We start from the raw sequence: 23,651 nt of genomic DNA, 5'->3' as shown, positions 1-23,651 counted from the left end.
CATATAAGGACACACACACACACCCACACACCCATATAAGGACATACACACACACACACGTACACACCCATATAAGGACATACACACACACACACACACACACACCCATATAAGGACATACACACACGTACACGCCCACACACCCATATAAGGACATATACATCCAGACATGCCCTTACACGCCAACACACACCTATACGCTCATACATGCCCACACACACACACACACCCACACACCCATATAAGGACATACACACACCTACACGCTCATACATGCCCACACACACACACACACACACACACCCACACACCCATATAAGGACATACACACACCTACACGCTCATACATGCCCACACACGCAGACACACCCATGGGTTCCAAAGTAATTGTACAGTGCTACCTGTAAGTGAACCTACACCTCCTCTGTACCGTGTGCAGACGTCTGGAGGAGAGAGAGCGGGAGCAGCTCACCCTGGTGGGCCGTCTGGAGGAGCAGCTACGGGAACGCAGCGAGGACGCCGCCTCCCTGCTCAGTCGGGACGAGGCGCGGCGCCTGGAGGAGGAGCAGCGGACCCTGGCCGACATCCGAGAGGGTCTGCTGCGGGCGAAGGAGGCGCGGGCGGACGGCGAGGACGCGGGGGAGGAGGCGCTGAGAAGCGCCCGGGAGCGCTACGCCGGTTTCAAACTGGAGCAGGTGCAGGAGCTGGGCGTCCTGAGCGAGGGGCTGGAGCAGCAGGGGGAGCGCCTGGAGAAGGAGGTGGTGAACGAGCGCGCCGCCCTGGGAGTCCTGCAGCTCGCCCACAAGGAGAAACAGAGACTGGTAGGAGAACGATGTCGCTAGTGGGTGTGTACAGTGGGTCCGTCCCTCTGGTGCGTCTCACGGCCGAACCGTCTCTCCTCTCCTGCTGTAGGTGCGTGAGATGGTGGACTGGGGGGCTCAGGATTCCTCCTCCCTCCTGCAGGAGGAGGCGCAGCTCTCTCAGGCCGAGCACAGGCTGCAGTGTAAGGAGCGCCAGCTGCTCTCCCTGCAGCAGAACCACCTCCCCGCCGTGTCGGACGAACTGCACCGGGCCCGGGAGGCTCTGGACCGGGTCCAGGCGCGAGGAGGCGACGGGAGGAGCGTCGGGGACGAGCCCGGCCCCGAGCAGGTGGAGAAAGAGCTGGACGAGATGCTCTATCAGGTCAGCAAACACTCCTGCTTTCAGCCGTGCTATCCACCGGCCGGGCGTCTACACACAGGCACGATCGGCTCTGTCTGTCCTTCTGTCTCTCTTTCTTTCTGTCCGTCTGTCTGTCTGTCCATCTGTCTGTCTGTCCTTCTGTCTCTCTTTCTTTCTGTCCTTCTGTCTGTCTCTTTTTTTCTGTCCGTCTGTCTGTCTGTCTCTTTTTTCTGTCTGCTTGTCTATCTGTCTGTCTTTGTCTGTCTGTCCTTCTGTCTCTCTTTCTGTCCGTCTGTCTTTCTTTCTGTCTGTCTCTTTTTTCTGTCTGCTTGTCTATCTGTCTGTCTTTGTCTGTCTGTCCTTCTGTCTCTCTTTCTTTCTGTCCATCTGTCTGTCTGTCTCTTTTTCTGTCTGCTTGTCTGTCTGTCTGTCTGTCCTTTCTGTCTGCCTGTCTATCTGTCTGTCTTTCTTTCTTCATTTCTGTCTGTCTTTCATTTTATCTGTCTGTCTCTTTCTTCTTGTTCTCTCTGTCTTTCTGTCTGTCTCTTTTCTGTCTGCCTGTCTATCTGTCTGTCCTTTCTTTCTGTCTGTCATTCTATCTGTCTGTCTGTCTTTCTCTCTGTCTTGTCTGTCTTTCTGTCTGTCTATCTGTCTTTCTGCTTTTCTGTCTTTCTTTCTGTCTGTCTTCCTGTCTGTCTTTCTGTCTTTGTCTCTCTCTTTCTCTGTTTGTCTTTCTTCCTGTCTCACTCTCTTCCCCCTCTCTGTTTTCAGATCGAGAAGGAGCTGGAGGAGAAGCAGGAGCGTCTGTCCCAGCACAGCGCCAGCGCCGAGCAGCTGGTCCAGCTCCAGCAGACCTACGAGTTCACGGCCAACGTGGCGCGGCAGGAGGAGAAGGTCCGGCGGAAGGAGCAGGAGATCCTGGAGACCAGGGAGAAGCAGCAGAGGGAGGCGCTGGAGCAGGCCGTGGCTCGACTGGAGAGGAGACACTCGGCCCTGCGGAGGAGCCTCGGTCTGGAACCCGAGGCCGAGGATCCCCGCAGGAGGAGTACGGCGTCGCTGACGGGACAGGAGCTGGACCAGGAGAGGTACGAGGAGCGGGCGGGCTAGACTAGCATCCACACACATCAGTTAATACCTGATATAACACAGACGTGTCTGAGCTGGACCAGGAGCACTAACACTATACGGGCAAAAGTATGTGGACACCTGATCGTGAGCATGTCGACGTCCCGTCTTTTGATAATATCATGCGCAGCAGAGGGTGAAATATGGCAAAAACTAACGACTGCTGGTTCAACATCGCTCATAAATGACTGTGACTATTCCTAAACTTCTTTCTTTCTTTTTTCTTTGTTTTTTAATTTATTTGACTTTTTTTCTTTTCTTTTTACTTTTTTTCTTTTTCTCTTTTATTTTCTTTTATTTCTTTGTTTCTTTGATTTTTACTTTCTTTTTTCTTTCTCTTTGTTATTTATTTTTATTTATTTATTTTCTTTTTTCTTTGTTTCTTTTATTTTTACTTTCTTTTTCTGTTTTTGTATTTTTTACTTTGTTTTTATTTTAACTTTTTATTTATTTATTTTTTTACATTTTTTTCTTTTTTTTTTTTTCCTTTTTTCTTTGTTTCTTTTATTTTTACTTTCTTTTTTCTTTCTGTTTATTTTATTTTTACTTTCTTTTTTCTTTCTCTTTCTTTCTGTTTTTTTTTATTTATTTATTTACTTTATTTTTTCTTTCTTTCTTTTATTTTTACTTTCTTTTTCTGTTTTTTTTTTTTTTACTTTGTTTTTATTTTTACTTTGATATATTTTTCTTTCTTTTTTTTACTTTTTGTTTCTTTTATTTTTACTTTCTTTTATTCTGTTTTCTTTCTTTCTGTTTTTCATTCCTATGTTTTTAATTTATTTTTTCATTCAGTTTTTTGTTTTTCTTTCCGTTTTGTTTATTTAATTTTATATTGTTTTTCTTTTTTGTTTTTACTTTTGTTTCTTTTATTTCTTTGGGTTTTTTTGTTTTTTAATTTTTACCCTGTTTTTTTTCTCTTTCTGTTTCTTTCTTTTTTCCTTCTTTTTCTTTTTTTTTATTCCCAAAAATTGTTATATAATCTTATTTTAAGTTATTTTGTATGATATTTTTGCAGTTGACACACCGTCCCAATGCTTCTGCACCCGGTTTGAACTCCTGTAGTGTGTTTGATGGCAATAATTTAGAGTTTCTCTGTGTTACAGGATTAAGAGGGAAATCGCTCAGTTGAAACGGAGGCTCAGCGAGAGAGAAAACGGTGGGCGGAGCCTCTCTGTGGGCAGCGAGGAGAAGAACGGCGTGGGTACCTGTCCAGTCAGTCCCATCCAGAGTCTCGGCACCGTGATGCCTCTGACGGACGACAGGTACTTTACATTTCTCTCTTTCTGTTTCACTAAATGAACCTGTACACGAGCGCCCCCTCGTGGAGCCTTTACGTCACACCTCGTAAACCACAGTGGGACCAGATTGCCCTCACCTTCCTTAATTAAGCTCATTTCAGACGGGTGGTGCTCTATTTTGTTCTCCTCCAGGATAAACGCCTACATCGAGGAGGAGGTGCAGAGGAGGCTGCGGCAGCTGAAGCTACTGAACAGCGACAACAACAACAGTCTCACGCTCTCCTCAGAGTCTCTGCAGGTACATCAAAGTTCAAAGGTTGATTCCCATCACCGTGTTAAATATGGACATGAGTCACTGAATCGATTCACGAGTCACTGAATCAATTTGCAATTATGGACATGAGTCACTGATTCTTATCATGAGTCACTGAATCGATTCACGAGTCACTGAATCAATTTGCAATTATGGACATGAGTCACTGATTCGAATCATGAGTCACTGAATTGATTGCAAATCACTTCATGAAGTGATTTGCGATTATGGACATGTCACTGAATCAATTATGGTCATGAGTCACTGAATCGATTCACGAGTCACTTAATCGAGTCACTTAAATGAGTAACTGAATCAATTATGGTCATGAGTCACTGAATCGATTCACGAGTCACTGAATCAATTTGCAATTATGGACATGAGTCACTGATTCGAATCAGGAGTCACTGAATTGATTGCAAATCACTTCATGAAGTGATTTGCGATTATGGACATGTCACTGAATCAATTATGGTCATGAGTCACTGAATCGATTCACGAGTCACTTAATCGAGTCACTTAAATGAGTTACTGAATCAATTATGGACATGAGTCACTGAATCAATTATGGTCATGAGTCTTTGAATCGATTCACGAGTCACTTAATCGAATCACTTAAATGAGTCACTGAATCAATTTACGAGTTGCTGAATTGATCGCAAATCACTTCATGAAGTGATTCGTGATTATGGACATGAGTCACTGAATCGATTCATGAGTTGCTGAATCGATCGCAAATCACAAGTGATTCAGTGACTCATGTCCGTAATTAACACGTTTATTGGAATCAAACGTCACAGTGGTTAAGGCACTTGACTTAGACATCGGAAGGTCACTGGTTCAAGCCCCACTGCTGCCAGGCTCCCACTGTCGGGCCCCTCAGCAAGGCCCTTAATTCTTACGTTTTGTTTTTAAATCTTGAAGGCGGACTGCATTAATAAACGTAAATAACGACGAATGTTTTACAGAACAGCCGCCTGCATCACGTGGATCCTCGCCGACTGAAGTATGAGGTATGTTCTCCACACGGCGTTTGGGATTCCTTAGATATAGCCAATGACTGTGGAGCTTCAGAGCACATAACACTATATGTACACCCAATAAGTATTGGGACGGCCCGTGTAATTTGTGAATCCGTTTTACAGCCACAGTAATTACTAGCAGCTGTAGTAAATCCATTATACAGTATAAAGGGAGGGTAGGTCAGTTTAGGGAATGCTCTGAAACGTCGGCTCTTCTCTCTCGGTGTTTAGCGCTTGGTGTCGGTCACTACAAGTCCGAGTCCGGACACTTTAAAGGATCCGGTGAGGATCAGCATCCCGCGATACGTCCTCCGAGGGCAGGGCAAGGACGAGCACTACGAGTTCGAGGTCAAGGTCAGTCTCAGCAACTGAGTCACTGAATCGAATCATCATGTTAAATACAGACATGACTTTAAATGGTATTATAATAATAATACCACTGAATCGACTCACTGAATCGACTCACCATGTTAAATACAGACATGACTTTAAATGGTTGATCATAATACTACCACTGAATCGACTCACTGAATCAAATCGCCATGTTAAATACGGACATGACTTTAAATGGTTGATCATAATACTATCACTGAATCGACTCACTGAATCAAATCGCCATGTTAAATACGGACATGACTTTAAATGGTTGATAATAATAATACTACTGAATCGAATCACTATTTTAAATACGGACATGATCGTTAATAACAATACCACTGAATCGACTCATCGAATCGAATCGCCATGTCAAATACGGACATGATCGTTCATAATAATACCACTGAATCGACTCATCGAATCGAATCGCCATGTCAAATACGGACATGATCGTTCATAATAATACCACTGAATCGACTCATTGAATCGAATCACTATTTTAAATACGGACATGATCGTTAATAACAATACCACTGAATCGACTCATTGAATCGAATCACTATTTTAAATACGGACATGATCGTTAATAACAATACCACTGAATCGACTCATTGAATCGAATCACTATTTTAAATACGGACATGATCGTTAATAACAATATCACTGAATCGACTCACTGAATCGAATCACTATTTTAAATACGGACATGATCGTTAATAACAATACCACTGAATCGACTCATTGAATCGAATCATTATTTTAAATACGGACATGATCGTTAATAATAATACCACTGAATCGACTCATTGAATCGAATCACTATTTTAAATACGGACATGATCGTTAATAACAATACCACTGAATCGACTCATCGAATCGAATCACTATTTTAAATACGGACATGATCGTTAATAATAATACCACTGAATCGACTCATCGAATTGAATCACTATTTTAAATACGGACATGATCGTTAATAACAATACCACTGAATCGAATCATTGAATCAAATCACTATTTTAAATACGGACATGATCGTTAATAATAATACCACTGAATCGAATCATTGAATCAAATCACTATTTTAAATACGGACATGATCGTTAATAACAATACCACTGAATCGACTCATCGAATCAAATCACTATTTTAAATACGGACATGATCGTTAATAATAATACCACTGAATCGACTCATCAAATTGAATCACTATTTTAAATACGGACATGATCGTTAATAACAATACCACTGAATCGAATCATTGAATTGAATCACTATTTTAAATACGGACATGATCGTTAATAACAATACCACTGAATCGACTCATTGAATTGAATCACTATTTTAAATATGGACATGATCGTTAATAATAATACCACTGAATCGACTCACTGAATCAAATCACTATTTTAAATACGGACATGATCGTTAATAACAATACCACTGAATCGAATCATTGAATCAAATCACTATTTTAAATACGGACATGATCGTTAATAATAATACCACTGAATCGAATCATTGAATCAAATCACTATTTTAAATACGGACATGATCGTTAATAACAATACCACTGAATCGACTCATTGAATTGAATCACTATTTTAAATATGGACATGATCGTTAATAATAATACCACTGAATCGACTCACTGAATCGAATCACTATTTTAAATACGGACATGATCGTTAATAACAATACCACTGAATCGACTCATCGAATCAAATCACTATTTTAAATACGGACATGATCGTTAATAACAATACCACTGAATCGACTCATCAAATCAAATCACTATTTTAAATACGGACATGATCGTTAATAACAATACCACTGAATCGAATCATCGAATCAAATCACTATTTTAAATACGAACATGATCGTTAATAACAATACCACTGAATCGACTCATCGCATCGAATCACTATTTTAAATACGGACATGATCATTAACAATACCACTGAATCGACTCATCAAATCAAATCACTATTTTAAATATGAACATGATCGTTAATAATAATACCACTGAATCGACTCATCAAATCAAATCACTATTTTAAATATGAACATGATCGTTAATAATAATACCACTGAATCGACTCATCAAATCAAATCACTATTTTAAATATGAACATGATCGTTAATAATAATACCACTGAATCGAATCATCAAATCAAATCACTATTTTAAATATGAACATGATCGTTAATAACAATACCACTGAATCGACTCATCAAATCAAATCACTATTTTAAATATGAACATGATCGTTAATAATAATACCACTGAATCGACTCATCGCATCGAATCACTATTTTAAATACGGACATGATCATTAACAATACCACTGAATCGACTCATCAAATCAAATCACTATTTTAAATATGAACATGATCGTTAATAATAATACCACTGAATCGACTCATCAAATCAAATCACTATTTTAAATATGAACATGATCGTTAATAATAATACCACTGAATCGACTCATCAAATCAAATCACTATTTTAAATATGAACATGATCGTTAATAATAATACCACTGAATCGACTCATCAAATCAAATCACTATTTTAAATATGAACATGATCGTTAATAATAATACCACTGAATCGACTCATCAAATCAAATCACTATTTTAAATACGGACATGATCGTTAATAATAATACCACTGAATCGACTCATCAAATCAAATCACTATTTTAAATATGAACATGATCGTTAATAATAATACCACTGAATCGACTCATCAAATCAAATCACTATTTTAAATACGGACATGATCGTTAATAACAATACCACTGAATCGACTCATCGCATCGAATCACTATTTTAAATATGAACATGATCGTTAATAACAATACCACTGAATCGACTCATCAAATCAAATCACTATTTTAAATACGGACATGATCGTTAATAACAATACCACTGAATCGACTCATCGAATTGAATCACTATTTTAAATACGAACATGATCGTTAATAACAATACCACTGAATCGACTCATCGAATCAAATCACTATTTTAAATACGGACATGATCGTTAATAACAATACCACTGAATCGACTCATCGAATTGAATCACTATTTTAAATACGAACATGATCGTTAATAACAATACCACTGAATCGACTCATCGAATCAAATCACTATTTTAAATACGGACATGATCGTTAATAACAATACCACTGAATCGACTCATCGCATCGAATCACTATTTTAAATACGGACATGATCATTAACAATACCACTGAATCGACTCATCGAATTGAATCACTATTTTAAATACGAACATGATCGTTAATAACAATACCACTGAATCGACTCATCGAATCAAATCACTATTTTAAATACGGACATGATCGTTAATAACAATACCACTGAATCGACTCATCAAATCAAATCACTATTTTAAATACGGACATGATCGTTAATAACAATACCACTGAATCGACTCATCGCATCGAATCACTATTTTAAATATGAACATGATCGTTAATAACAATACCACTGAATCGACTCATCGAATCAAATCACTATTTTAAATACGGACATGATCGTTAATAACAATACCACTGAATCGACTCATCGCATCGAATCACTATTTTAAATATGAACATGATCGTTAATAACAATACCACTGAATCGACTCATCGAATCAAATCACTATTTTAAATATGAACATGATCGTTAATAACAATACCACTGAATCGACTCATCGAATTGAATCACTATTTTAAATACGAACATGATCGTTAATAACAATACCACTGAATCGACTCATCGAATCAAATCACTATTTTAAATACGGACATGATCGTTAATAACAATACCACTGAATCGACTCATCGAATCAAATCACTATTTTAAATACGGACATGATCGTTAATAACAATACCACTGAATCGACTCATCAAATCAAATCACTATTTTAAATACGGACATGATCGTTAATAACAATACCACTGAATCGACTCATCGAATCAAATCACTATTTTAAATACGGACATGATCGTTAATAACAATACCACTGAATCGACTCATCGAATCAAATCACTATTTTAAATACGGACATGATCGTTAATAACAATACCACTGAATCGACTCATCAAATCAAATCACTATTTTAAATACGGACATGATCGTTAATAATAATACCACTGAATCGACTCATCGCATCGAATCACTATTTTAAATACGGACATGATCATTAACAATACCACTGAATCGACTCATCGAATTGAATCACTATTTTAAATACGAACATGATCGTTAATAACAATACCACTGAATCGACTCATCGAATCAAATCACTATTTTAAATATGGACATGATCGTTAATAACAATACCACTGAATCGACTCATCGAATCAAATCACTATTTTAAATATGGACATGATCGTTAATAACAATACCACTGAATCGAATCATCGAATCAAATCACTATTTTAAATACGAACATGATCGTTAATAACAATACCACTGAATCGACTCATCGAATCAAATCACTATTTTAAATACGAACATGATCGTTAATAACAATACCACTGAATCGACTCATCGAATCAAATCACTATTTTAAATACGAACATGATCGTTAATAACAATACCACTGAATCGACTCATCGAATCAAATCACTATTTTAAATACGAACATGATCGTTAATAACAATACCACTGAATCGACTCATCGAATCAAATCACTATTTTAAATACGGACATGATCGTTAATAATAATACCACTGAATCGAATCATCAAATCAAATCACTATTTTAAATACGAACATGATCGTTAATAACAATACCACTGAATCGACTCATCGAATTGAATCACTATTTTAAATACGAACATGATCGTTAATAACAATACCACTGAATCGACTCATCGAATCAAATCACTATTTTAAATACGAACATGATCGTTAATAACAATACCACTGAATCGACTCATCGAATCAAATCACTATTTTAAATATGGACATGATCGTTAATAACAATACCACTGAATCGACTCATCGCATCGAATCACTATTTTAAATATGAACATGATCGTTAATAACAATACCACTGAATCGACTCATTGAATCGAATCACTATTTTAAATACGGACATGATCGTTAATAACAATACCACTGAATCGACTCATCGAATCAAATCACCATGTCAAATACAAACATGACTTTACATGGTTGATAAGAATAATACCACTGAGTCGACTCACCGAATCGAATTGCCATGTTAAATACGGACATGACTGTAAATGGTCATTAATAATATTACCACTGAACCGAGTCACTGAACCGAGTCACTGAACCGAGTCACTGAATCGATAGCAAATCACTTCATCACAGCAGCGGCGGCTTACTGGTTAAGGCACTTGACCAGAGATCAGAAGGTCACTAGTTCAAGCCCCACTGCTGCAAAGCTTCCACTATTGGGCCCCTCAGCAAGGCCCTTAATTCCCAACTTCTCATTTATCCTGGTCAGGACCGCGGTGGGTCCATCACAGCGCAAACACACGTTACAGTTGACCAGAGAGGCAGGGGAATGGAACCTAAGAACATGTGGTTTGACGCGATGTCGTGTGCTGTAGATCACGGTCCGGGACGAGACGTGGAGCGTGTTCCGGCGCTACAGGCGCTTCAGGGAGATGCACAGATCCCTCAGGTTAAAATACCCGCAGGTGAGCGGCACCAATCACGGGACACACGACAGGCGTCCGAATACTTTCGCTCGTATCTCACGTGAGGTTGGTTTTTCTTCTCCCGACGCAGCTCGCGGCGCTGGAGTTCCCGCCCAAGAAGCTTTTCGGCAACCGGGATGAGAGGATGTTGGCCGAAAGACGGATCCACCTGGAGGTGAGGATGGGCTGAACTGAGGTCTTTCACCATCTACCGTACATGATATTGTGGAAAGATTCAGGGGGAACACGGGGCACGACTGGAAAACCACTGGTGGATGGGGGCGACCTTTATAAGAAGTCGATATGTTACTGTGATAAATGGAGCCACATCGGCTCTGGACGTACTTCGGAAAACCGTCGTTACTCGGCACGGTCCGCCGCTGCATTAAAGCTGAGGCGTATTTTGATTATAGAGAGACGTACAGGTTGCCAGTGTGGCTTCGTAGACAAAGAGCGCCTGTGCTCGACTGGCCTGCCTGCCCGAGTCGGTCAAGCTCCGCCCCTTCTCCTTCATATTGACATACTCGTTTCCCTCTCTCTCTCTCCCTCAGAGGTACCTGAGGAACTTCTTCCGGGTCATGCTGGCGACCGGCTCGGCCTCCCCGCTCCGGGCCGACGGCGACCCGGGCCTGCAGCTCTCCAAGCACGCCGTGTGCGACATCTCGCCCTTCTTCAGGAAGGGCGTGTTCGATTACAGCAGTCACGGGACCGGATGAAGACGCGCCCCCACGTCCTCCGACTACTCCTCCGGGACCGCGATCCAGCCGGGCACGACAAGGGCGGCGGCTGGGCCGCGACCTTCTGACCACCAGCCACGTCCCACTGCCCTCGGGACAGTCCGAGCTCGGCGGTTAAAGGTGCCGGACTGGTAATCGGAAGGTTGTCACTTCAAGCCCCACTAGATTGCCAAACATCACAGACTCTTTTAACACTATTTAACAGGTCAGGAGACGGGCAACGCCCATATTTTGACCGCGCCCATATATCGTCGGGGGTCCCGCCAGCGTTTTTACGCTGGACGCCCTTCCTGACGCCGCCCTCCTATTTCTATCCGGTAGCTCAGTGGTTTAGGTACAGGACTAGAAATCAGAAGGTTGCGTGTTCAAGCCTCACTACAGCCACTATCGGGCCCCTGAGCAAGGCCCTAACTCTCAATTCATTCATGCAGTTTAGTACAGGACTAGTAATCAGAAGGTTGCCTGTTCAAGCCTCACTACAGCCACTATCGGGCCCCTGAGCAAGGCCCTAACTCTCAATTCATTCATGCAGTTCAGTACAGGACTAGTAATCAGAAGGTTGCCTGTTCAAGCCTCACTACAGCCTCTGTCGGGCCCCTGAGCAAGGCCCTTAACTCTCAATTCACTCATGCAGTTCAGTACAGGACTAGTAATCAGAAGGTTGCCTGTTCAAGCCTCACTACAGCCACTATTGGGCCCCTGAGCAAGGCCCTAACTCTCAATTCATTCATGCAGTTCAGTACAGGACTAGTAATTAGAAGGTTGCCTGTTCAAGCCTCACTACAGCCACTATTGGGCCCCTGAGCAAGGCCCTAACTCTCAATTCATTCATGCAGTTCAGTACAGGACTAGTAATCAGAAGGTTGCCTGTTCAAGCCTCACTACAGCCACTATTGGGCCCCTGAGCAAGGCCCTAACTCTCAATTCATTCATGCAGTTCAGTACAGGACTAGTAATCAGAAGGTTGCCTGTTCAAGCCTCACTACAGCCACTATTGGGCCCCTGAGCAAGGCCCTTAACTCTCAATTCATTCATGCAGTTCAGTACAGGACTAGTAATCAGAAGGTTGCCTGTTCAAGCCTCACTACAGCCTCTGTCGGGCCCCTGAGCAAGGCCCTTAACTCTCAATTCACTCATGCAGTTTAGTACAGGACTAGTAATCAGAAGGTTGCCTGTTCAAGCCTCACTACAGCCTCTGTCGGGCCCCTGAGCAAGGCCCTTAACTCTCAATTCATTCATGCAGTTCAGTACAGGACTAGTAATCAGAAGGTTGCCTGTTCAAGCCTCACTACAGCCACTGTCGGGCCCCTGAGCAAGGCCCTAACTCTCAATTCATTCATGCAGTTCAGTACAGGACTAGTAATCAGAAGGTTGCCTGTTCAAGCCTCACTACAGCCACTGTCGGGCCCCTGAGCAAGGCCCTAACTCTCAATTCACTCATGCAGTTCTAGTGTATAAAAGCGACAAGGTGCTTGGATGGAGGGTTCGAATCTCGGGTGCTGCCCAAGGAGTCAGGAATGCCACTGATGTATCAGAAGGTCGCTGGTTCAAACCCCACCATTACCAGGTTGCCACTGATGGGCCCTTGAGCAAGGCCCTTAACCCCCAATTGCTCAGACTGTCTGCTAAATGCCGGAAATGTAACATAATGAGTGCCGGTGCGCTCGCTCCCAGTGCAGGTCCCAAGCCCGGATAGAAATAGGGGTGTTGCGTCAGGATTGATTCTCTGATGTTCTTATTCTGTATAAATGGTTAATTTAGGATTTCTTATGTATGTGGGGTTTTGGACGTTTATGTATATTTGATACCGAGACGCCTCCCTTTGATCATCTCATCCACTTTCAGATTAAATTCTGAATCTATGGGGTCTGTTTTATTATTGCAGCAACCACAAACGAATCATTTCCACATGAATCATTTCCTGCACACAGTTTAGGTTCATTTCTGCGTTTATTTCTACGTGAAGTTCCCGCCGCCGTCGGGTCGTCCCGGGTTCGACCGGCCGATCTTCGACAGATCTGCGAAGGACGCCGTCGCTGAGCCTCTCCGTGCGGGTTTCGCCTGGAAAACACAGAGTTCAGTCTCGTCATGTATGTGTGTGTGTGTATATATATATATATATATACAGTGTATCACAAAAGTGAGTACACCCCTCACATTTCTGCAGATATTTAAGTATATCTTTTCATGGGACAACACTGACAAAATGACACTTTGACACAATGAAAAGTAGTCTGTGTGCAGCTTATATAACAGTGTAAATTTATTCTTCCCTCAAAATAACTCAATATACAGCCATTAATGTCTAAACCACCGGCAACAAAAGTGAGTACACCCCTAAGAGACTACACCCCTAAATGTCCAAATTGAGCACTGCTTGTCATTTTGCCTCCAAAATGTCATGTGATTTGTTAGTGTTACTAGGTCTCAGGTGTGCATAGGGAGCAGGTGTGTTCAATTTAGTAGTACAGCTCTCACACTCTCTCATACTGGTCACTGAAAGTTCCAACATGGCACCTCATGGCAAAGAACTCTCTGAGGATCTTAAAAGACGAATTGTTGCGCTACATGAAGATGGCCAAGGCTACAAGAAGATTGCCAACACCCTGAAACTGAGCTGCAGCACAGTGGCCAAGATCATCCAGCGTTTTAAAAGAGCAGGGTCCACTCAGAACAGACCTCGCGTTGGTCGTCCAAAGAAGCTGAGTGCACGTGCTCAGCGTCACATCCAACTGCTGTCTTTGAAAGATAGGTGCAGGAGTGCTGTCAGCATTGCTGCAGAGATTGAAAAGGTGCGGGGTCAGCCTGTCAGTGCTCAGACCATACGCCGCACACTACATCAAATTGGTCTGCATGGCTGTCACCCCAGAAGGAAGCCTCTTCTGAAGTCTCTACACAAGAAAGCCCACAAACAATTTGCTGAAGACATGTCAACAAAGGACATGGATTACTGGAACCATGTCCTATGGTCTGATGAGACCAAGATTAATTTGTTTGGTTCAGATGGTCTCAAGCATGTGTGGCGGCAATCAGGTGAGGAGTACAAAGATAAGTGTGTCATGCCTACAGTCAAGCATGGTGGTGGGAATGCCATGGTCTGGGGCTGCATGAGTGCAGCAGGTGTTGGGGAGTTACATTTCATTGAGGGACACATGAACTCCAATATGTACTGTGAAATACTGAAGCAGAGCATGATCCCCTCCCTCCGGAAACTGGGTCGCAGGGCAGTGTTCCAGCATGATAATGACCCCAAACACACCTCTAAGACGACCACTGCTTTATTGAAGAGGCTGAGGGTAAAGGTGATGGACTGGCCAAGCATGTCTCCAGACCTAAACCCAATAGAACATCTTTGGGGCATCCTCAAGCGGAAGGTGGAGGAGCGCAAAGTCTGGAATATCCGCCAGCTCCGTGATGTCGTCATGGAGGAGTGGAAAAGCATTCCAGTGGCAACCTGTGAAGCTCTGGTAAACTCCATGCCCAGGAGAGTTAAGGCAGTTCTGGGAAATAATGGTGGCCACACAAAATATTGACACTTCAGGAACTTTCACTAAGGGGTGTACTCACTTTTGTTGCCGGTGGTTTAGACATTAATGGCTGTATATTGAGTTATTTTGAGGGAAGAATAAATTTACACTGTTATATAAGCTGCACACAGACTACTTTTCATTGTGTCAAAGTGTCATTTTGTCAGTGTTGTCCCATGAAAAGATATACTTAAATATCTGCAGAAATGTGAGGGGTGTACTCACTTTTGTGATACACTGTATACAGTATATATGTATATAGATATATACACACACTACACACACGCATATATATATACTGTAAGTGTATGTCTGTATATATATATATATATGTGTAAAACTATATGTATATATATGTATGTGTGTATATATATTTATATATATAAATATACAGTATATATACACACACACACACACATATATACTGTATATACAGTGTATCACAAAAGTGAGTACACCCCTCACATTTCTGTAAATATTTCATTATATCTTTTCATGGGACAACACTATAGACATGAAACTTGGATATAACTTAGAGTAGTCAGTGTACAACTTGTATAGCAGTGTAGATTTACTGTCTTCTGAAAATAACTCAACACACAGCCATTAATGTCTAAATAGCTGGCAACATAAGTGAGTACACCCCACAGTGAACATGTCCAAATTGTGCCCAAAGTGTCAATATTTTGTGTGACCACCATTATTATCCAGCACTGCCTTAACCCTCCTGGGCATGGAATTCACCAGAGCTGCACAGGTTGCTACTGGAATCCTCTTCCACTCCTCCATGATGACATCACGGAGCTGGTGGATGTTAGACACCTTGAACTCATCCACCTTCCACTTGAGGATGCGCCACAGGTGCTCAATTGGGTTTAGTCCATCACCTTTACCTTCAGCTTCCTCAGCAAGGCAGTTGTCATCTTGGAGGTTGTGTTTGGGGTCGTTATCCTGTTGGAAAACTGCCATGAGGCCCAGTTTTCGAAGGGAGGGGATCATGCTCTGTTTCAGAATGTCACAGTACATGTTGAAATTCATGTTTCCCTCAATGAACTGCAGCTCCCCAGTGCCAGCAACACTCATGCAGCCCAAGACCATGATGCTACCACCACCATGCTTGACTGTAGGCAAGATACAGTTGTCTTGGTACTTCTCACCAGGGCGCCGCCACACATGATGGACACCATCTGAGCCAAACAAGTTTCTCTTGGTCTCGTCAGACCACAGGGCATTCCAGTAATCCATGTTCTTGGACTGCTTGTCTTCAGCAAACTGTTTGCGGGCTTTCTTGTGCGTCAGCTTCCTTCTGGGATGACGACCATGCAGACCGAGTTGATGCAGTGTGCGGCGTATGGTCTGAGCACTGACAGGCTGACCTCCCACGTCTTCATCCTCTGCAGCAATGCTGGCAGCACTCATGTGTCTATTTTTTAAAGCCAACCTCTGGATATGACGCCGAACACGTGGACTCAACTTCTTTGGTCGACCCTGGCGAAGCCTGTTCCGAGTGGAACCTGTCCTGGAAAACCGCTGTATGACCTTGGCCACCATGCTGTAGCTCAGTTTCAGGGTGTTAGCAATCTTCTTATAGCCCAGGCCATCTTTGTGGAGAGCAACAATTCTATTTCTCACATCCTCAGAGAGTTCTTTGCCATGAGGTGCCATGTTGAATATCCAGTGGCCAGTATGAGAGAATTGTACCCAAAACACCAAATTTAACAGCCCTGCTCCCCATTTACACCTGGGACCTTGACACATGACACCAGGGAGGGACAACGACACATTTGGGCACAATTTGGACATGTTCACTGTGGGGTGTACTCACTTATGTTGCCAGCTATTTAGACATTAATGGCTGTGTGTTGAGTTATTTTCAGAAGACAGTAAATCTACACTGCTATATAAGCTGTACACTGACTACTCTAAGTTATATCCAAGTTTCATGTCTATAGTGTTGTCCCATGAAAAGATATAATGAAATATTTGCAGAAATGTGAGGGGTGTACTCACTTTTGTGATACACTGTATATACTGTGTATATATATATATATATATATATATATATATATATATATATATACACAAGGCCTGTGGGGGTGGTCACATGGAGCTTAGCGTGTCTCTCCATACGTGAAACAGCTCTGCCCAGGAACCCAACCCTGGCAGGTGATAAAAAGCGGCGCGGATTAGACACGTGCCGAAACGAATCACGACCAACCTGCGACTCGTGCGGCTTCCAACCGATCATGAACAGGACGTCGAAGGTGGCCGGCACTGATCCGTCCTCGTTACCGTACATCCCTGTAAAAGAGGGACAGCGGTCAAAAGTATTGGGACGCCTGTCGGGACCTTGCTGGACGTCCTAATTCAAACTGAAATGGTATTAAAACAAAGTGACGCCTGTGAGGATCTTTTTCAGCTAGAACAGCCACGTATTTGAGACGCTTCAGACGAGATTTTGAAGGACGCCTGTGGGAATTTGTGCCCGTTTAAACCTCATAGGTTTATGTGGATTCGATGATTCGAAGGGGTGTCCCGATACTTTCGGAGGCGACCCATCATACTGCGACCCCGACCAGGATGGAATGAAAGTGCGACGCACGCGGGGCTCACCTTTATAGACGGCCGCCGCCGCCAGCATGGTGTCTCTGTGCAGGAGCGGCTTCCTGTTCCACGCACAGTTGCTCTCGCCCATACCTACACCGCCACACACATAAAGCGGCCAAAACATTAGAACCACCCCCCCAAAAATCCGCCGACAGGTTGCTGGGCGGCCAAGACTCACCTTGTAAATCACACAGGACTTCAAACATGCTGGGGTAATGAACCTGAATCTCGTCGACGTCCTGCATTCAAAATCAAAACACACGCAGAGAATTAACCCCAAAAAAAAAAGGACGCCCCGGAAAACGGCAACAAATCACCACTGAGCGAGCGAACGAGACGGCCAGGACAGAAAACGGTCTCGACGCTAGCGCACTGACCACGGTGAGCATGTTGAATCCGGCTTGTCCCAGCAGGTTGCCCAGGTCGGTGACAGCGGTGTACGGCGAGATGTGGGCCGCGAACCCTCCCTCTCGCTCCAGCTCGGCCAGCTGAAGGGAACAGCGCAGCTCGTACAGGGTCTCGCCGCCGACCATCGCTCCGACGAAGACGCCGTCCGGCTTCAGCACGCTGTGGATCTGACGGAGAGAGAGAGTGCGCGAGAGAGGTTAGCTAGCGCAGGCTAGAACAGGGTCACGTAAACTGCGACTTGTGTCAGGAGGAAGCACGTGTCAGCCACCACCCTTTCAGATAGGTTGGAACCGCTATATAAGTTTGTGTATGGGCGTCGGGTCGGCCGGGTCTAAATCTGAACAGAATTTGGCAGCAACACAGCCAAAAGTATTTGGACGCCTGACGGTGAGCTTGTCTATACAGACTGTAAAGCTATACAGCTACTAACAACACTCTGGAGTAGGTCTGTGTGTGGGAATTTGTGCCCGATCAGTCAAAAGATGTGAGGAGGTGTGGGGTGCGGTACCTGTCGTAAAGCTCCGGGAAGGTCGTTAATCCAGTGCATACTGAAATACAAAGTAAATTAGATTAGATAATCATAATAATAATAATAATGATGATGATAATAATAATAATAACGGGCACAAATTCCCACAGCCTTCTCAGAAGAGCGGCGGCTGTTTTTGAAATGGGCTCGGGGTCAGGAGTCGGATGGGGACTCGACTCGGACTCGTTTCAAACGACTCGGACTCGACTCATGACTCGCGAACAACAAGAGTCCCTAGCGTCAGCATGTGTCTACACTCACTGTCCATTTTATCAGCTCCACTTACCATAAAGGAGCACTTTGTAGTTCTACAATTACTGACTGTAGTCCATCTGTTTCTCTGCATGCTTTGTTAGCTCCCTTACACCCTGTTCTTCAATGGTCAGGACCCGCACAGGACCACCACAGAGCAGGTATTATTTAGGTGGTGGGTCATTCTCAGCACTGCAGTGACACTGACATGGTGGTGGTGTGTTAGTGTGTGTTGTGCAGGTATGAGTGGATCAGACACAGCAGCGCTGCTGGAGTTTTTAAACACCTCACTGTCACTGCTGGACTGAAAATAGTCCACCAACCAAATAGATCCAGCCAACAGCGCCCCGTGGGCAGTGTCCTGTGACCACTGATGAAGGTCTAGAAGATGACCGACTCAAACAGCAGCAATAGATGAGCGATCGTCTTTGACTTTACATCTACAAGCTGGACCGACTAGGTAGGAGTGTCTAATAGAGTGGACAGTGAGTGGACACGGTGTCTGATCCACTCATACCAGCACCATGTCAGTGTCACTGCAGTGCTGAGAATGATCCACCACCTAAATAATACCTGCTCTGTGGTGGTCCTGACCATTTAAGAACAGCATGTAAGGGAGCTAACAAAGCATGCAGAGAAACAGATGGACTACAGTCAGTAATTGTAGAACTACAATAAAATGGACTGAGTGTAGAAACGAGGAGGTGGTTTTAATGTTCTGGCCGATCTGTGTAAATAAACGCGCGTCACCTCAGGCTGCTGATCACCAGGTCGAAGGTGTTCTCCCGGAACGGCAGGAACTCCTCGTCGGCCATCACGCACTGTGTGGGCACCTCGCTCTGCTTCTTCTGTCTCTGAAACACACGTCCAGAACACGTCCAGTTCAAAACCAGTACGATTTATTTATTGAACGGTATCTAGTGGGTGGAGTTTCTGGTATGGACGGTGGAGACAGTATCAGGGTTGCACTGAATTATGCTCGCCAACTTGCCTGGCGTCTACACAGAGGTGACCAATGGCTTGTCACCAGTCTTGCTCCCAGTGATTCCTGGTTATACTGGTCAGCCACGACCACAATGACCCAGACCACAAGTTCTGGAGATCATGGAGGAAGGTAGAGGACTGGAACTCCTGGACTCTTACTTATATTCGGGAAGTAGAGCATCGACTGGTGTGAAGGCCTTGGTCAGGCCAGTAGCCACATTTGGGCGTGAAGCCTGGACGTTTAAGAAAGACGAAGACAGAGGAAGATGATCACCACTGAGCGAGTGTATGAGACGGCCAGAACAGAAACGGAATTCCTGAACCCCATCAAGCCCCCGTGAGTTACGTTACCTTGGAGGACTTTGTGGAAGCAAGACGAGGAAGAGTCAGAGACGTGGCATTGAAGGCTGACCCATCTGTTCGGCCAACCATCACAAAGCCATGACGTCGAAAATTAAAAGATTTGGACCTGCAGTACCTAAAGTCTAGACCCTCACCAGTCACGTACCAGTGAAGCGTCCGAGATGTCCGTCAGGAAAAGTCGCTCCACCACGTCCTGAAACGGAACAAAGAAAACGGTCACGATAGTCATCCGGGTCTCCAGCCCCAGTAAAGCGGGCGAGGTTTAGATCCGGTACCTTGCTGAGATGTTCGGCGACGTGGCTTTTTCCGCAGCCGACGTCCAGCGCCAACGGAAACGTCCTGCACAAACGTCAGACACGTGACTGAACACCACTGAACGAGTCCTACTAGTCCTACGAAGGCGGTTTAGCACAGTAGTCTGCCATGTTTGCGTTTGTTTGGGGTGTTTTTTTAGATTCTGCTGCACTCTAACAATCGAAACTGACCAGTGCAGAGTAACCACATCCCCATATATGCATACAATCTTCTTCAATATGTAAATTAAGACATATCTAATTCCCCAACTTATTAGCTTTGCCGAATCCTAGAGACGATTCCTAGAGATCCGTAGAGCGCACTGAGGAGGGAATCCTTCACCACTAGTGCAGACGTCTCAAACCATCGACACTGATCGATTCTCAGAGGTGCTACCGACCGTCAGGAGTCCACACAGACACGTCAGGCTACGTCTGACCGACCGAGAGCCGGACGAAAGCCGGCGATGAATTGTTCCGGTCTTTCCAATGGAACTGGACCCTCCACGACTCTGACCAGTATTAAATAAATAATAGAATAGAATTTTTAATAGAATTTTTGTAAAATAGAGAGTGAGACATTACTGAAGTGGAACTTTAATCTTTAATCTGAGAGAAAATATTAGCCAGCAGTGCTAATTGGAATTTTATTCATGTTTTATTTTATATCTATCATATTTTTTATCATATTTTTTATGTATATTTCATATTTATATATATTTTTATTATATATATCATTTTTAATACTTTTTTTTTATCATATTTGAGCACAACAACAAAACAAGTCTGAGGTAAACAGACTTGTTAGCAACGTTAGCACTGCAGCTAAAGATGCTACCAGAATGCTAACACCTCTTAGCTCTTCAGTAAAAGTGTTCGGTCGTGGCGCCACCTACAGTATGTGGCGGATTGTGAGACACATTTATCATGTTTGAAACATTATATTTGATATTCTAAGTGAAATAAGACTGAGAGTTTGGTGCTTATTAATTAATTTATTTATTTATTTATTTTACCTTTTTATTAGCTGCTCCGCTACTTACCTAGCAATGTCATAAACTCTGTCAGCTACTCTGCTGCCGACCTGCAACATTAATACAAGTCTGAGCTCAACTTACAGTCCAAAATACAACCAGTAAACATTAAAATAATAAAATATTAAAATAACAGTGTAGACACGTTAAAAGTGATTATTTTACGTCAATTAGTGCAAAACACTGTAAGCTCTGGTGAAAGCAATCAGATTCGTTTATTTGTACACTTTAGATGGATGTTTAATGTCTGTCCATCTATCTATCTGTCTATCTATATATCTGTCTGTGTCTATCTGTCTGTCTGTCTCTCTGTCTATCTATCTACATCTAGCTGTCTGTCTATCATTTTTTATTTCTGTCTATCTATCTGAGTGTCTGCCTATCTATCAATCAATATATCTATCTATCTGTCTATCTATCTGCCAATCTGTCTGTCTATATAGCTTTCTATCTGTCTGCCAATCTGTATATCTATCTATCTATCTGTCTGTCTGTGTATCCATCTATCTGACTGTCTGTCTGTCTATCTACATCTAGCTGTCTATCAATTTATTTATTTATGTCTGTCTATTTATCTGTCTATCTGTCTGTCTATATATCTGCCTGTCTGCCTACCTATCCATCTATCTGTCTGACTATCTGTCTATCCACATCTAGCTGTCTGTCTATCAATTTTTTTTATGTCTGTCTATCTATCTGTCTGTCTATCTACCTATCCATCTATCTGTCTGACTATCTGTCTATCCACATCTAGCTGTCTGTCTATCAATTTTTTTATGTCTGTCTATCTATCTGTCTGTCTATCTATCTATCCATCTATCTGTTTGACTAGCTGTCTATCAATTTAATTATTTGTGTCTGTCTGTCTGTCTGTCTGTCTAATCTACCTATCTATTTTTCTGTCTGTCTGACCTTCCAACAGCTAGAACCACAGATTCCTCCGTCCTCCTCGAACCAATGATCTCAGCAGGAGTGGGCGACCGTGTTTGACCGTAAACGCACTAATATAAACAATTAATTGCACACTTTATTAATTGCAAATATGTTTCCATATAAGTTTCTACGATATAAATATATTTAAACATATAAGCTGGACAGGCGTCCCTGTTCTTTACATGTAGAGCAAACTTGGTTGTGCTACGAAAACTACCAATAAACTGGTCTAAGTCACTTCCCAGCGGCCTGTGGAAGTAACTAATCCGCTGCTGACCTGGGTAGTCTCAAGTTCTGATTTGTGGTTCTTTTCTCAGTGCAAGGGAACGTGTTGAAATGATTGTACGTGGTAATGAACTGAGCGTCTAGCGCATGCGTGGTGGATCTGACCTCATCTCGCAGGTAGTCGTATTTCTCGTTGTCTGGTAAACCTGCTGCCCATTTCTTCTGTTTTCTCTTCATGCTTCTGTCAAAAATATTCACCCCCCCTGATGTTCCTCCAGACTGAGTTCTTACACACTGGAACCGATGTAGTGAATTATTTACTCTCATGCTAACATGTTCTTTAAAGCGAACTGCTGCTCTGCGGTAAACACATTTGCACATACAGCCTGATTTTAATAAATGATTCATTGTGATTAGTTTGTTTATAAAAAAAGGAATAAATGAAATAAATACAAATACAGAAATCAGGACGGCATGTGTGTCGCGTTAAGCACCGCTGTTGACCTGTTTTGCGGACGTATCACAAATGCATTCGTTTGCATAAAAGTGCACTAGGTAGGCAGCAGGGGTCATGCGGTAAATCGTAGTAAAAAGTATCTTAATTTGAAGTAAATTTTAGTTACCAGTTTAGTTAGAGAAATGTACAGATTTCAATAAGGGCCGCGATTAAAATTCACGCTGACTTCTGTTTAAGGGAACGATCTAGGGCGCGTGTGAAGTGAGCATGGCGCTATATGGGACACATCCATAACATGAGCGGTCAACAGAAGGCGAGGAATACTCGTCAAATTAAAAGCCTTTAATATGATTCTTCTTGTGTAAAAATAAACGAACT

At 42.8% G+C, this 23,651-nt stretch overlaps 2 protein-coding genes across 7 annotated transcripts in view; one reads left to right on the top strand and one right to left on the bottom strand.

Annotated features, from left to right (window-relative positions):
* The window catches only part of kif16ba (kinesin family member 16Ba), a 37,393-nt gene extending 23,870 nt beyond the window's left edge, over nucleotides 1-13,523 (top strand). For both annotated transcript variants that reach the window (XM_063009655.1, XM_063009656.1), the window contains 10 exons: nucleotides 440-821; nucleotides 913-1,182; nucleotides 1,933-2,246; nucleotides 3,390-3,548; nucleotides 3,717-3,822; nucleotides 4,806-4,850; nucleotides 5,091-5,213; nucleotides 10,835-10,924; nucleotides 11,016-11,099; nucleotides 11,476-13,523. In XM_063009655.1, coding sequence (XP_062865725.1) covers nucleotides 440-821; nucleotides 913-1,182; nucleotides 1,933-2,246; nucleotides 3,390-3,548; nucleotides 3,717-3,822; nucleotides 4,806-4,850; nucleotides 5,091-5,213; nucleotides 10,835-10,924; nucleotides 11,016-11,099; nucleotides 11,476-11,640 — 1,738 coding nt within the window. In that variant the 3' untranslated portion in view covers nucleotides 11,641-13,523. The remainder of the gene's footprint in view (nucleotides 1-439; nucleotides 822-912; nucleotides 1,183-1,932; nucleotides 2,247-3,389; nucleotides 3,549-3,716; nucleotides 3,823-4,805; nucleotides 4,851-5,090; nucleotides 5,214-10,834; nucleotides 10,925-11,015; nucleotides 11,100-11,475) is intronic.
* Nucleotides 13,524-13,592: 69 nt separating this feature from the next.
* On the bottom strand, nucleotides 13,593-23,254 carry ndufaf5 (NADH:ubiquinone oxidoreductase complex assembly factor 5). Of its 5 annotated transcripts, XM_063009662.1 has the most exons (11): nucleotides 22,982-23,254; nucleotides 21,668-21,708; nucleotides 20,607-20,670; nucleotides 20,477-20,524; nucleotides 19,735-19,838; nucleotides 18,712-18,751; nucleotides 18,173-18,370; nucleotides 17,974-18,034; nucleotides 17,802-17,885; nucleotides 17,407-17,489; nucleotides 13,593-13,722 (listed from the first exon to the last, which is right to left on the bottom strand). In XM_063009662.1, exons 1-11 carry the CDS (start codon nucleotides 23,222-23,224, stop codon nucleotides 13,618-13,620), a joined length of 1,071 nt encoding a protein of 356 aa, XP_062865732.1. In that variant the 5' UTR covers nucleotides 23,225-23,254; the 3' UTR covers nucleotides 13,593-13,617. The 5 variants fall into 5 exon arrangements, with proteins under 5 accessions (XP_062865732.1, XP_062865734.1, XP_062865733.1 ...); XM_063009664.1 differs by lacking the exons at nucleotides 20,607-20,670; nucleotides 21,668-21,708; nucleotides 22,982-23,254 and having other exon boundaries at nucleotides 20,466-20,486; XM_063009663.1 differs by lacking the exons at nucleotides 20,477-20,524; nucleotides 20,607-20,670; nucleotides 21,668-21,708; nucleotides 22,982-23,254 and adding an exon at nucleotides 20,320-20,415.
* Between the last annotated feature and the right edge of the window lie 397 nt (nucleotides 23,255-23,651).

This window comes from Trichomycterus rosablanca, chromosome 15, assembly GCF_030014385.1.
Source record: "Trichomycterus rosablanca isolate fTriRos1 chromosome 15, fTriRos1.hap1, whole genome shotgun sequence".
Lineage (NCBI taxonomy): Eukaryota > Metazoa > Chordata > Actinopteri > Siluriformes > Trichomycteridae > Trichomycterus > Trichomycterus rosablanca.
This window is presented reverse-complemented; position numbering and strand designations above follow the sequence as displayed.

Bases quoted from the DNA above. Each gene is read 5' to 3' on its own strand.
- ndufaf5 (XM_063009662.1), bottom strand. From the start codon at position 23,224: ATGAATCATTTATTAAAATCAGGCTGTATGTGCAAATGTGTTTACCGC. The intron at 19,839-20,476 runs GTACGTGACTGG...CGTGTGTTTCAG, and splicing joins ACATCTCGGACGCTTCACTG to AGACAGAAGAAGCAGAGCGA. The intron at 17,886-17,973 runs GTGAGTCTTGGC...GTGGCGGTGTAG, and splicing joins AGTCCTGTGTGATTTACAAG to GTATGGGCGAGAGCAACTGT.